This window comes from Mobula hypostoma, chromosome 11 (genome assembly GCF_963921235.1).
Source record: "Mobula hypostoma chromosome 11, sMobHyp1.1, whole genome shotgun sequence".
Lineage (NCBI taxonomy): Eukaryota > Metazoa > Chordata > Chondrichthyes > Myliobatiformes > Myliobatidae > Mobula > Mobula hypostoma.
Window position 1 is genome coordinate 40,463,836 of NC_086107.1, and position 14,610 is coordinate 40,478,445.

Sequence of the window (14,610 nt, forward strand, 5' to 3'; positions counted from 1 at the left end):
CCCCCAGAAACTATGGGCTGTATTCTATTATTTTCTTGTTGCTCTCTGTGCCATTTTGACCATCTATGTTTATGGAACTCTTAAGTTACTCGGGCTTTCCACTGCTTCTTGGGACATTCTTTGAACTGACTCTTTTGCATGACTTGACTACAAGTCCATTTATACACAAACTATTAATATCAAAGCATTTGAACATAATCTCAATGGTTTTCTAAAATCCTCTCCAAGTAGTTCTCAGTTGCTATTGTTTGCTTTATTTAAAATGGGATGAAAATGTATCCAGTTTTTGATATTTACTGTCTCTTGTTAATCATTAATTCACTTGGGCTCAAGTCAACACATCTGTTGTCAACTGCATTGCAAGTTGACATAACTCAGACAGGGTTTTGCTACGGTGGCACCTGCAATGCAATTGTTATCTTTGTCTTTCATCAAGAGTAAGAGGTTTGTGGTTTCAAATCCCACTCCAGAAACCTGAGCACAAAATCTTGTCTGACAGTAGTACTGCACTGAAGGAGTCCTGGGTGTGCAGGTACAAGATCCTCAGAGAATAGGAGCTTTCCTTGGTGATCTGGGCATTTTTCATACCTGTTTGAACCTCACTTGTTTCTGTCATTTTGCTATTTGAGGGAACTTGATGAATGGCAATTGGCTTTCAGTTCCCTACATTCAAACAATGAAGAGAGTATTTCACTAGATGTAAGCACTCTTTGAATCATTTAATGTAGGTTAAAAGTGCAACATGAATGCAGGTCTGAGTAAATTTTTTAAGCATCATTTCAGTATTTTCCTTCAAAGTGACAGAAGGCTTGAAATTTTCCTAGATGTAACATCACTGCAAAGTAATGTTATCTTTGGAAATAGGTATTTTTCATTAAGTGTTGAAACTGTGTTTGTTGCTTTTGTATATGTGGTTAATTTCATTTCCTGCTGTTGATCTGGTGTTTTTTTTTGCTTCTCTGGCGACCTCAGGCATTATCATCTGTTGCCCCGCTTGCAAGCAAACGTGTTTCACGGGCGATGTAGTGGAGAACGTCTTCATCAGAGAGTATCCACCTGTGTCCCAAACCATGGATAAGGTAAGATTAGCATAAATCTAGAGTTCCAATTCGTAACTGGCTGCATTTCAATTATCGATGTTTTCAAGATGGTTGTTAATGTAAAATTTAAAACCACCTAGCATACTCTTGTCGTGTCTGATATGCGAGTTCAGTTTGTTCACCAGATTTTTTAAAAAACTGTGAGTGCGTTTATATCTGGAGCTGCATATCTGAGTTATCTGCATCAATCAATATTTCATGTTCCATCTATAGTATCCAGATCAAACAAACTTGTTTAGTGAAAGCGTTTTTGAATTTATCATGGTTTTAAATTGAGTTTGCTGTAATAATTTCAAGTGTTTTTTGATCGCTTCAATCACCTTCTAGAGTTATTTTTTAATTGCTTGTTTGACTTGTAGTATTTTCTAACCATCATGGACATTCGAAAATATTCTTAGTCTCTGAAGTTTTTGCTGGGGGCGTGGCTTTTCTAGCTGTTTTTCTTTCCACTTATTTTTCTCCTCATCCCTTTCTCTAAGCTACATCATTACATTGTACATGTGCCCATAAGCTACTGCCTCCCCAGTTCTACTACCCATCTACTTTAGAGGCAATTTCTAGTAACCATTTAATTTGTTAACCAATTTGCTGTTTGAATGTGGCAGGAAATGGGCACACCCATGGAAAACCCATATGGTCATAGAGTTCATGTAAATTCCATATAGCACTGGAGGTCATGACTGAACTTGGGACACTGCAGCTATGAAAAATCAGAATCACTCACTGTGTCACTCTGGTTCTTAAGAGTGAAGAGAATTTATATTATTCCTGACCTGTGCATTTTGGCTTGCAGTTAGCTAAGTTTTTTTAAAAAAAAAGGAAATTGGCTGAAAAGGAGCAGCTGCTTATTCTTACCTGGGTTAATTCCCTCCAATTGAATTTCTGACCCCTCTTTTGTTGGCATTTTTGAAAGTCTGAGTTGTAGTAGCCTTTCAGATCTTGGTGCTTTTCCAATTCTGAAATCTTTAGGATTCTTGATTTTAATTACATCTCCATTGCCAGCGACAACATCAACTGCCTCTATTCTAGAATCTGGAATCCCTGGCAAACCTTTCTGCATCGTTACCTTTCTTTCCTTTAAGATACTCCTCAAAAAGCTATGGGCTTGACCAAGTGCTTGTTCATGTCTGAACTTCACTTTCTGTAGCTGATGTGGAAGGTTTGTTTGATCATGTTCTCATTCACCTTTAGTGTTCTTTTGTGTCAGAGGTACTACATGGATGTTTTTGAGTAGTTAACGGCAATTACTTTCTGCTCATGACGTCAACTTTGTGGTACAAATATCAGGTGAGAATGATGTTTGTCAGCTGTTCCCATGGGTACTCTGGAGCTCCTTCAGTCCACTTCAGGAAGCCCTTTCATTGTGTCTGAGGGCCAGTAGCCTGGTCTGTAATCTGTGTGGCAGTTTAGCTTTCACCCTCGTGCTACATTTTATTCCAGAATGATCAGCTCTGTTGTTGGTGAATGGACCTTATTGTCCCTTTGGTCTGGCATAGGGATTGCTTCGGAAGTCACAGTGACTACTGGTCAATTTGCTCTGCATAAGCAGCCCTTGAGGGAGTCAAATGCCTTTTAGTTCTGCCCTTGAGCTGTCTTGCATCGTTTAATGGCTTGGAATGATCCGGTCTTCACCCAGTCCAAGAGAATTGCTGGCAAATTCAGATCTACTGAGAGAGACCAGATAGACTTTGTATCTGGCCTGACTACTTTATGCCAACCAGGGTTTGTGAATGGAGTTACTGACCTGTAGGTAAAATTACATGGTTTGGATTGTTCTTTTAAGTTTAATATTATTCTTCCAACTTGTGTGTCAGAAGCTTAAATACATTTTTTTAAATGTAAAGATTTTATTTGTCATTTGATTTTATATCTCTAATGTTAAGATGGATTTGAAAAGGGACAGTTGAAAAGGCCTTGACAACAGGACCTTTTTGAAACTATGTGGTACTAGTAGTCCAGGTCTGCTACCTACTCTGATTACTCCACTGTGTGGAATGGGCATGAAGGGAGGCTTCCAAATCAATTGGCTGAGTGGATCCATAGAATTTGATATGCCTGTAGAAGACTGTGTGTGTGTGTGTGTGTGTGTGTGTGTGTGTGTGTGTGAGAGAGAGAGAGAGAGAAAAAAAACGAACAAACATGCAAGACATGGGTTGAATCAAGCAAAATCTAACCCAGTTAGCACAAAGTCAAAGGTACACTGGAGCATGGGAACCCTGATATCCTAGCCAAGTCACACACTCCACGCACCTAGCTTTGGACGGCAAGGTACGTCTGCTGTCTTGGCAAAAAATAGATATTCACTAAATTAAGATGAAAGCAACATTTGATTGTCTGCAGAGCACCAACTGTGGAAGTGATGACAATGTATGTGAGGCAGCTTTTGTGTTTTTGTTGTGTTGCCTGATTGTTCAGTAGTGATACAAGTTTCCATCCTTGGCACCAATCTTTTAGTTTTATACTCTGACAATTCTAGCAAAATTCGACCCAGGAAGGGCAGTGCCAAATGTTAGAGCAGATTTATCGCCGACTTTTAATAACATTTCAATGTCTGTCTTGGAGTTTTTGCATTCACTTTCTGCAGAATAAGGTGTATGTTATCTTGTATTAATTAACTGAGTCACCTCACAGTTTCCACTTCAGTCTGTGACATCAGTCTGTTGCTGCTGATCAAGCACAGTGACCTGTGACTTGCAAATGACACCACATCCACTTTGTTTGTTTAGTCACGAAGCTGTAAGGTCTAAAGAAAACTTGCAGCTTACTGTGCATCTTTCTGTATTGAAATAAAAGAGTTGCAACTTAAACTGCAAATTTTTTTTAATAATACAGTTTCATGTGTAAATCTTGTATCTTAGTGATTGCATCTAATGGGATCATGGGTTGGTTTCGTGGTAGGAAGCCAAAGCAGCAACAGCATTCGCATTTCCCCTAGACAGAGTGATGTTTGATCATAGCCTGAGGTCAAGTCTTTGTACTTCCTTTGTAACCCCTTTGTAACCCAGTTGGTGCGTGGCTCGCTGGTACAATTGGGAGAAAAATAATTTTAAGGTTTATGCTTTGGGGGGTTTTTACATGGAAAATATGCATCAAATTTCTTGTATGATAGTGAATTTTTTACCTAATTTTGTCAATGCAAATATAAAATGGTAGTTATCTTGTTTGAATAATGTATAAACAGAATGGATGTGGTTATACAGACTACATAATGTGATCTACAGGCAGATAGTGCAAAGTTATGGACAGCAACAACTAGATATAAGGTTTCAAAGGTACATTTAATGTCAGTGAAATGTATACAATATACATCCTGAAATTTTTTTCTTCAACCATCCACAAAAACAGGAGTGCCACAAAGAATGAATGACAGTTAAATGTTAGGACCCCAAAGCCCCCCCCCCCTCCCATGCACAAGCAGCAGCAAAGCAACAATCACCCCCTCCACACCCAAAAAAAGCATCGCTGCCCTCAACTGAGCACTCAAGCATGCAGCAAAGCATCAATAAAGACACAGACTTGCAGTACCCCAAAGACTGTTTGTTCACCCAGTAATTCGTCATACCACAGGCTCTCCTCCCCCCCCCCCCCCGTGTAACACACAGAAACTTCTCAAGGAACTCAGTATGTTAGACAGCATTTATGGAAAGGAATAAAGAGTTGAAGTTTTGGGCTGAAATGCTGATGAAGGGTCTCAGCTTGAAATGTTGACTCATTTTCATTTCCATAGATGCTGCCTGACCTGCTGAGTTCCTCCAGTATTTTGTGTAGGTTGCTCTGGATTTCCAGCGTCTGCAGAATCTCTTGTGTTAATATCTTAAATAGTGCAATTTTGAGCCATGCAGGGAACAGATTTTGATATCCATGTGTAGATCCCTAAAAGGCTAAATGCTTACAGCCATTTGATATGGAGATTTTAACAAAAGTTGGATTATTCATTTTATGAGTAGGGAAATTAAATTTAAAGACAGAAAATCATGCTGGAAATGCAGATCTCAGTCGTCATTTTGTGTTCAATTCTGGTATCAGTAGAGAAGTATTGTCCTTGAAAGGGATTCTAAGAGTTTTAGCATGGGCTGCTAGCATAGAAAGACCAATTGTGACGAGAGGTCAGAAATGTCAGGAATAGTTCCCTTGTAGTGACCTTGTGGACCAAATGAAAGTCAATGGTTTGCTGGTGTATATGTTGAAACCAGTTTTCTCTGGCATCTGAGTGAATGGGGATTTTGATTCAAAGTCATTGGATGGGATGAGAAAAGAGTTTCAGTAGAATGATTGAGATGAAAAATTATAGCCTAAATCATGATGGTGGTTGATACCATGAATGACTTTAATAATAAATTGGATAGGCTTTTGGGGTTGAGATCTTTTATTTAGGGACAAGAAGCAGGATTGTTTGTAAGGTGGTCATGTGACAGGGGAGCAGTGGTGGTGGGAGTTAATCACATTGCTCTTTCAAAGGGCCAACTCAGACAATGGACTAAGTGATCACCTCTACTGTAAGTTTCTGTGATTCTACAAGTTCAGTGGGCTGTGCTCTTTGGATAAGTTCTGAATGCTAACATTTTTCATGATTGCACAGTACCAGATTGCAATTTAGAGGCAATTAGGTAATGGCAGGAGATAATTTGAGAATCAGAATCAGATTTGTTATCACTGGCATATGTTGTGAAATTTGTTTTACAGTACAAGGTATAAAAAATACGACAAGCTGCAAAAAATAAATTGTGGAAAAGATGAATAACAAGGTGGTGTTCATGGACTGTTCAAAAATCTGATGGTGGAGGGGAAGGAAGATGTTCCTGAAATGTAAAGTGTGGGTCTTTAGTGTCCTGTAAAAAGGGCATTATGATGCATGCTGCCTTCTTGAGGCACTGCCTTTTGAAGATATCCTCTGTGGTGGGTTGGGTTGTGCTCCTGATGGCACTGGCCTAGTCTACAACCCTCTGCAGCCTCTTGTAATTCTTTGCATTGAAGGTTCCATACCAGGCTGTGACGCAGCCAGTCAGAGTGCTCTCCACTGTACATCTATAAAAATTTGCTAGTGACATACCTAAATCTCCTCAAACTCCTAATGACGTAGAGTCACTGCCTTCCTGATTTCATCAGTGTGTGTAGGCCCAAGGTAGATCCTTTGAGACGTTGATGCCCAGGAACTTGAAGCCGCTCACCCTTTCCACTGCTGCTCCCTCAATGAGGGCTGGTGTGCATTCTCCCTACTTTCCTTCCTGAAGTCCACAGTCATTTAATTGGCTTTGCTAATTTGAGCACCGGGTTGTTGTTGTTGTGACACTACTCAACCAGTGGATCGATCTCACTCCTGCATGGAATCTTGTCACCATTTGAGATTCTGCCAACTGCAGTGGTGTCATCGGCATATTTATAGGCGGTGTTTGAGCTGTATTTAACCACACAGCCTTGAGTGTAGAGAGAGTAGAACAGTGGGCTAAGTATACATTCTTGTGGTGCGCCTCTGTTGATATTGAGATGCTATTACCGATCTGCACTGACTGTGGTCTCCTGATTAAGGAAACTGAGGGAGGTACAGAGGCCCAGGCTTTTGACGCTTGTTGATTGGTGGGGGGGGGGGGTGGGGGGAATGGTATTAAACGCCAGGCTGTAATTGATAAGTAACAGGTCTGATGTATATTTTACTGTTGTCTAAGAGCTGTAAAGTTGAGAGGAGAGACAATGAGATTGTGTCCGTCGTAGACCTGTTGTGGCAATAGGCAAAATACAGTGGGCCCAGGTCTTTACTCTATCCATGACCAACCTCTCAAAGCATTTTAACACTGTAGATGTGAGTGTTACTGGGCGATAGTAAATGAGGCAGCTGGCTCTGCTCTTGGGCACCGGTATGATTGATAACCTTTTGAAGCAGATGGTAACCTCTGACTGCAGCAGTGAGAGTTTGGAGGTGTCTTTGAACACTCCAGCCATTTGATTGGCAGAGGTTTTCCGTATCCTGCCAGGCCTGATGTCTTGCAAGGATTTTCCCTCTTGAAGGATATTCCGATGTTGGCTTCTGAGACAGATCACAGGGCCACCGGACACTGTGGGGATTCGCACAGGTGTAGTGTTATTGTGAAGTGGGCACTAGAGAAATTTCTAACCATGACTTTATAAGATTTCAATCACTAAACTCTAGCAAAAGAAAAGTTGGTTTAAGTGAGAAGAGGGCAAAATGTTAATTACTGAACAGACAGCTGAGGCCTCTAAATTACTAAAATTGTGAATAGAGTTGCCAGTGATGTAAAACCCATAACATTTAATCGGGGGAATTGAATATTATAAAGGCATGTTCAACAGATCACCAGAGGATCATATAGATGTTAGTCATAATAGTTTTAGTCATACTTAAAAAAAAACGCTTGTCAGTCATGACTCAGTTGATTGTACCCTTGTCTCATACCAGAAGATTTGAAGTCCTATCCAGGGACTTGAGCTCAATAGGCTGATTTAACACTTTAGTGTTGCACTGTCAAATAGTCTCTTAGACATGATGCTGAACCAAAGTCTCAACTCCCCTCTGATGTGAGCAAAAGGATTTCACAGCACTAGAGTTAACAAGAGCGGGGTGGGGGGGGGGTTACTTGTGAAACTATTCAGCATAGAATCAAGCCCTTTGGCCCACCATCTTCATGCTGACCATCAATGGCCCATTTATATTCATCCTATTTTGCTGCTTTACCCATAACCATACCTACCGTTGGCAATTCAAGCACTCATCTAATAGCTTAAATATTGTGAGAGTAGCTACCACTGCCTGATATCTTGACCAATACATACAGTTCATTTAACCATCAGCAAAGTAGAACATCTGATTGTTATTAATGTGCCATTTGTGAGATAAATTGGCCCCCACTTTTCATTCCTTATTATCTTATAGCAGTGACCACGCATCATAATTATAGTATGTTCTGGAATATTCTTTTTTTCTTCTATTAGTCTACAAGTAATTGAATACAATGTGAATAGCATGCCATATGGATGTTAGCCATTATCCCCATCGGTGAACTAATTGACACTTTCCTGAAATGTGATGCACTGAACTGATGCAAGTCTCCTTTTCTGGCCGAGCAAGTGTTTCCTAGAGGTCCATCGTGATCTCCTTGCTCTCTCCCTATAATACCTCGGACCTTGTATACATTCAGAATCAGTTCAGATTCAGAATTGGGTTTAATATCACCAGCATATGTTGTGAATTTTGTGAACTTTACAATGTACAATGACATACAGTACATGATGTAGAGAACAAAAGAAACAGTTTTATTAACTTTATATCTGTCTATTAAATAGTTAAGTTAAAATAAGTCGTGCAAAAATTTTTTTAAAAGAAGTAGTGAGATAGTGTTCATGGGTGGTGAAGAAGCTGTTCCTGAATCACTGAGTATGTGCTTTCAGGCCCCTGTATCTCTTTCTGAGTGGTAACAGTGTGAAGAGGGCACGTTGTGGGTGGTGGGGATCCTTAATGATGGACACCACCTTCCTCAAGCACCACTCCTTGAAGATGTCTTGGATACTACAGAGGCTAGTACCCATGATGGAGCTGACTAATTTTGCAAGTTTCTGCAACTTACTTCCATCTTGTGCATTAGTCTCTTTCTTCTCTTCCCCCCCCGAAGCAGCCAGAAAGAATGCTCTGCACAGTGTATCTGTAGGAGTTTTCAAATGTTTTAGTTGACAAAACAAATCTCCTCAGACTCCTAATGAAATACAGCCGCTGTCTTGCCACCTTTATAACTGCATCAATACGTTGCATTCAGGTTAAGTCTTCAGAGATATTGACACCCAGGAACTTGAAATTGCTCACTCTCCACTTCTGATCCCTCTGTGAGAATTGGTTTGTGTTCCCTTGTCTTGTCCTTTCTGAAGTCCACAGTCAGCTCTTTGATCTCGCTGATGTTCAGTGCAAGGTTGTTGCTGCGACACCACTCATCTATGAACATATTTCCCAAGATATTTCTGGTCTTGTGCCCCATTTTTGAATGATGGTTTTCTCATCTTTATAGAAATATAACACCCTATATTCAGTCTGTCCAGTGTCACTTGCTGTTATCCTCGACAGTTCACCATATCTCCAAGTTTTGTGACATTAGTGAGTTTTGAAATTGTGCCCTGCACACCATAAACCTTAAGGATAGAGGCATTTTGGAACTTGGCAAAGGAGCACCAAATTGTTGATTGGTAAAAGGAAGATAAAATTCAAGTGAACTGGTAAGGAACAAAAAAGATAAACTGCTTCCATAGATTACTCAAGTGATTGCAAGTTCTGGGGTGGGGGGGGGTCACTTTAAAGACAGACAGGAAAATTTATAATTGGGAATAAAGGACACTGAAGAAAAATTAAACACTAGTTATGCCATTTGGGATTGAGATGAGGGGAAATTTCCTCACAGGTGGTGCATTTTTGGAAATCTGAGCCCTGGAGGGCTTTGCAGACTTGGGTCATTGAGTTCAAAATTGGGATGGATCATGGAGTTTCTTTAAATGGCCAGATGGCTGAATACCTGCGTCTTAATATATGTTATGAAAAGCATTGTCCTAATACATGACAGCACTGCTTACTGTTACTTAACCAATTTTCTAACTATGCTGTTCCACCTCTATTTTCCCCATAATAATAATAATAATAATAAGAAGAAGAAAGCCCTTAACTCTGAGTGGAGTCATCGGGACGCCATCATGGCGGCATTTTTTTTAGCAGGCTTTCTTATTTTCACAAGGCCGAGTTGCTAGCTCGACGCTCAACCCAGCATGGATGGAAAGCGTGCAAGGGAGCCGGCTGGATTCGAACTCGGGAGCCTTTGAAGTCTGGCACTGATGCCACTACACCACCAGCCGGCTATTTTCCCCATAAGAGTCTGGGTTTTAATCTTGTTGGCATGCTGCCTTGGTGGCACTCCAGTTCTTTTGAAAATGCATAACCACATCAATTACATTTTCTTTATCAATCCTTTTATAATAGATCATCAATGAAGAGTTAATTAGATGTGATTGGCCTTTACAAATTAATCCTTGCTTTCTTTATTCAATCCATTTTATCCAAAAGATAGCAAATTCCACTCCTGCATATTATCTCCACCACCAAGTTTAAACTGGCTTTATTATCCCCACATCCATATTCTTTAAGCGCAAATTTAGGTTTGCAATTTTCAAGAAGCCAACATTTAACTGCAGCTCAAAGGGAGTTGTCACATTAATGCCTGCAGCCTGATTACCTGTTTTTGTGATGATTGTGGGTTGAATGTTATCTGCCCACATAAAAAGGTCATATCAAAGGCAGTATTCTGTGAATACTCTAAGGCCTGAGTCAATAAGAATGTTTAGGCAAAGGAAATGTACATTATCATGAACACTTCGCTTGTTTTGCCCTCCTTGCCACTTAAGTGAATTGTGTGTTCGATATCCTTTGAGCTCAACCGGAAAAGCTACTGGCTGGGGCTTTCTAGTAGTACTATTGTATAGAGGGAGAACAGGCACACATGATTAAGCTCCCAAAAGTCATGGGATTGTATTTGCTGGATTGGCAAAGAATTTTTTTTCAAGTTTAAATGTGTTTACCAGCACTTAACGAAATTAAAACAAAACGGATAGTTGTGAGACGTTTTCTTTATTTGCTTTATTTATCTTTCAAAAATGTATTCGTGCTTTGGGATGTGGATTTCTGTGCAAGGCCAGCACTCGTAGAGAAAGTGCTTCCACAGTGCTGTTGAGTCAGGAGTTTCAGGTTTAAATGCAGTGCCAATGGACTGAGGGTGGTCCGGCTGTGGAAGTGTTCCCATTCACCTGTTGCCCCGTTTTTCTAGTGGGTCATGGGTCTGAGAGGTACTATCGGAGTAGCCAGGGAAAGTAAATGCAGGCGTGCTGTGGGGGTGGCGAGAGTGGGTGGAAGGAGGTCTGACAGCAGTCTTGCTGTTCGGTTCATGCGAAATTAATGAAGGGTTATGAATCTTCTATTGAATTGCAGTTAAATTCCATATGTTAGTCGTGATTTCTGTTTGATCTCAAATGCTTTCATTACAGATTCTATTAAAAATGGAAACATTGCATACAACAAAAAATTGCTCTGAGCTACTTGGAGGGAAACTTAGCTTCCAGTTCTTGAACACCTAGGGGAGGAGGAGGAGCATACCATTTTGTTGTACTGTTTTGAAGCAGATCTTCACTAATATTGTTGTTCTGACCATTATTGCATTCCATTACAATGTACTGTTTCCTGTTGGTCAGCTGAACAGAGTACAGTGGTTTTTTTTCGAAGCAGCTGCTGCTAAGATTGTGAAGGAAGGCTGCAATTTTGTGTATGAAAGGACATTTTCACGGCATGTTTAGGAGCTAACAGTGCAATATGTATGCAATAATTTAATTTTGAGGAAAACATGTCAATGTGTGGTCCTGAATATTGGCTTGCATCCCTGAGTTAAGAAGCTGCTGACAAAAACTCTGTAGATATGAAGTCTGTGAACAATAACATGTAACATGCTGGTACTTGGAGTCAAGGATGATAATGTGGTAATTTAAACTGCTTTTAGAAGATGTGACTTCAGCTTTTGAATTAATTAGCTGAACTTGGACTTTGTTTATTCTTGCCAGCACTGCTCAGAATGTGAAAAGAAGCCAGCCTTCAAGTTCTGTTCAGACTGCAGTAAGTGGCTGTGCAATGCGTGTTCGGAAGAGCATTTGCATGGGAAAGATACAAAGCATCATAAGCTGTTAACCCCAGAACATGCTGCAGGTAAGGTATTGTACAGCTCTTGTGAACCACAAAGTTCGAATGGTCCAGCAAACATGTTCAATTACAGGAAATGGCCACTGTCACTTTGAGGGTGTGATTATATCAGTTAGGTTGCTTATACTTGGTAGGCCATCATGACCTGAGAACTGAGCTGTTGAGCTTATCGAATTGGCAGTGTTGCCACCTACTGTAAGCCGGCACAGTTTCGTGTTGGGGTATGTGCAGAGGCACAGCATCGTCCTGTGGCAAAGGCCCAGTGGGGAAAAAGGTCAGCGGAAGGCCTAGCTGTCATTTCACTTTGCATTGCAATCCATGAGAAAATACCATGTGTTAATTGCTGAAAGAATATCAGTAAAGGAGAACAGATACCATGCTCGTAAAATAATTGAAACGATGTGGCTTAATCTAAAGCTCCGGACTCAAATTTTTTATCTATATATGTTTTAAGAGTTTTTATGAATAAAGTATATTTTTGAAATGTACCATGAGAATGCTGGAATTTCCTGGTGGTGAGAAGCCAGCTGTATGTCTTGTTGTCTAAAAACAGGAATGTAAATGGGAGAAACACCAGCCACTGCCCTGGGATATTTCAGCATTTGTTCATAGAGCCTAACCCAGTGTTATGGTATGTTGAAGTATATGTTGCCCTTCACATTGTGGTTTAAAGTATTTAAAGTTAAATTATGGTATGAACATTATGATTAAGGTTTTTGACTAAGCTCATTGCGCTGAAAATTGGGTTCCAAGGCATCTATTCAACTCCATTTTTATTTTGTCTGGCATAAATTACAGCAAAATAAAGGTGTGTATATTCTACCTTTGCATTTGAATCACTGACCAGACCAGTGTGAAATACAGCTCTTGTTCCGGGGGTGTTTGGTACTTTCAGTGCCACATTCCTTGTTGCTTTGAGAATGGATTGCCTTAAACTTCAGATGAGAGTTATTGATCCCAGCACTGTTAAACATCAGATACGTCAATGAATGAGCATGAATGAGCTGATGGAAATTTTACTTTAATGAGGCCAAGTCTGGATGATTTAAATTATGCACCATTCAAGAAATTTGAGAAGACTTAAATTATTGGAACCATAATCCAGTGTTGCAATGTATGCCAGCCCTCTTCCGAAAGTTATTGTGTTCCATCTTTCTTTACAGTTGCTTTGTTAGATGTTACTCATTACTTGCATAATTTTCCCATGTTTTGTTCTGTTTTACTTGGAATGAGGAACAGACCTTTCCTGCCCTTCAAGCTGCACCACCTAGCAACCTCCAGTTTAAACTCAGCCTAATCACAGGACAATTTCATCATCATCATCAGGTGCCGTGCCCAGCTTGAGTTTTGACTGCCATGGCCCACACATTCCTGTTTCGGGTCAAGTGGATCAATCATTGATATTCATTTCCAGTTCTCTGGCTGCTGTCTCCATCATCATTTGTCTTTGTCTTCCTCTTGCTTTCTTCCCTTCAATCTTTCCCATAATTACCGTGCATTCTAACTCCTCTTTCCTAATCATATGTCCAATGAAGTTACGTTGCCTCTTCATGATCTCAGGACAATTTATAATGACCAATTAACCTACTAATCAGTACGTCTTTGGACTGTGGGAAGAAACCAGAGCACTTAGAGAAAACACATGCATTCCACAGGGAGGAAGTACAGATTCCTTACAGAGGACGTTTGAATTGAAATCCTAACTCCAACGCCCCGAGCTGTACTTGCACCATGTTAACCGCTGTGTTCTTTGTCTGTATTACTTAATTTTTCAAGGCAATAGCTACTTCCACAATTAATGTGCCCATTAAATGTAATAGTTTACATTTATATCAGAATGGATATTTAGACCATGATATAGCAACAAACCTAGGCTGTTCAGCCCATCGAGCCTGTTCCATCATTCGCGGCTCATTTCTTTTCCCTCTCAGCCCTATTCTCCTGCCTTCTGCCTGTAACTTTTGATGTCCTTACTAATCAGGAATCTATCAACCTCTGCTTTAAAGGTACCCAATGACTTGGTCTCCCCAACCATCAGTGGTGATGAATTCCAGAGGCTCACCACTGTCTGGCTAAAGAAATTCCTCCTCATCTCTATTTGAAAGGGATGTCTGCTATGTTTTGTAACTCCAAACATAAAATTAATTGAAAGAAAAACATGGAGCAGGGATGATGCATGTGTACTTTGTTCTTACTTTAGTGAGATGCACACTTAGTGACGTGGCATGGTGACATATGCCATTCATGTAATTTTATATTTAACCCATAATGAATTATTTAAATGAACAAGAATGCTTAAACACTATATTTACAATATTACTCAAATACTAAAATATTAAATATACTATATTATGTACATTTTATATATGTATAAAAAATAAAATATATAATGTATACAATATATGATCTGCAGAGGCAAGTGAGATTTGTGTCTGTAAAACAACCTCAGGTTCTGGAGTCTCCTTCGTGGTGGTTGTAGGAGTTGACTCTGTGACTGCAGGAAGTGCTTCTGACAGCTCTGGACACCTTTCCTCAACTGATCGATGTGTCATCGCCTGGTGATGTCAGATGCAATCTCTACTGTGCAAGAGAGTGACCCAGTTCCATTGTTAATCTTTCCAAGGACCCACTTTTTTTTATTATTAAGTGCAGTCGTGAACAATAGCCAGTTCAGAAATACTGATCAAGTCAACTCCTTCCCAAAGAGAATTCTGATAGACCGACTAGATGATTCACTACTGCTCAGCGAAAGAACACAAAAAAAATCATACGTACAATTAAGAA

General features: G+C 40.0%; 1 protein-coding gene across 1 annotated transcript in view; it reads left to right on the forward strand.

Moving 5' to 3' along the window:
* The window catches only part of trim66 (tripartite motif containing 66), a 210,569-nt gene that overhangs the window by 139,994 nt on the left and 55,965 nt on the right, over positions 1-14,610 (forward strand). Inside the window, exons 2-3 of the mRNA XM_063061880.1 lie at positions 973-1,079; positions 11,691-11,832. Coding sequence (XP_062917950.1) covers positions 973-1,079; positions 11,691-11,832 — 249 coding nt within the window. The remainder of the gene's footprint in view (positions 1-972; positions 1,080-11,690; positions 11,833-14,610) is intronic.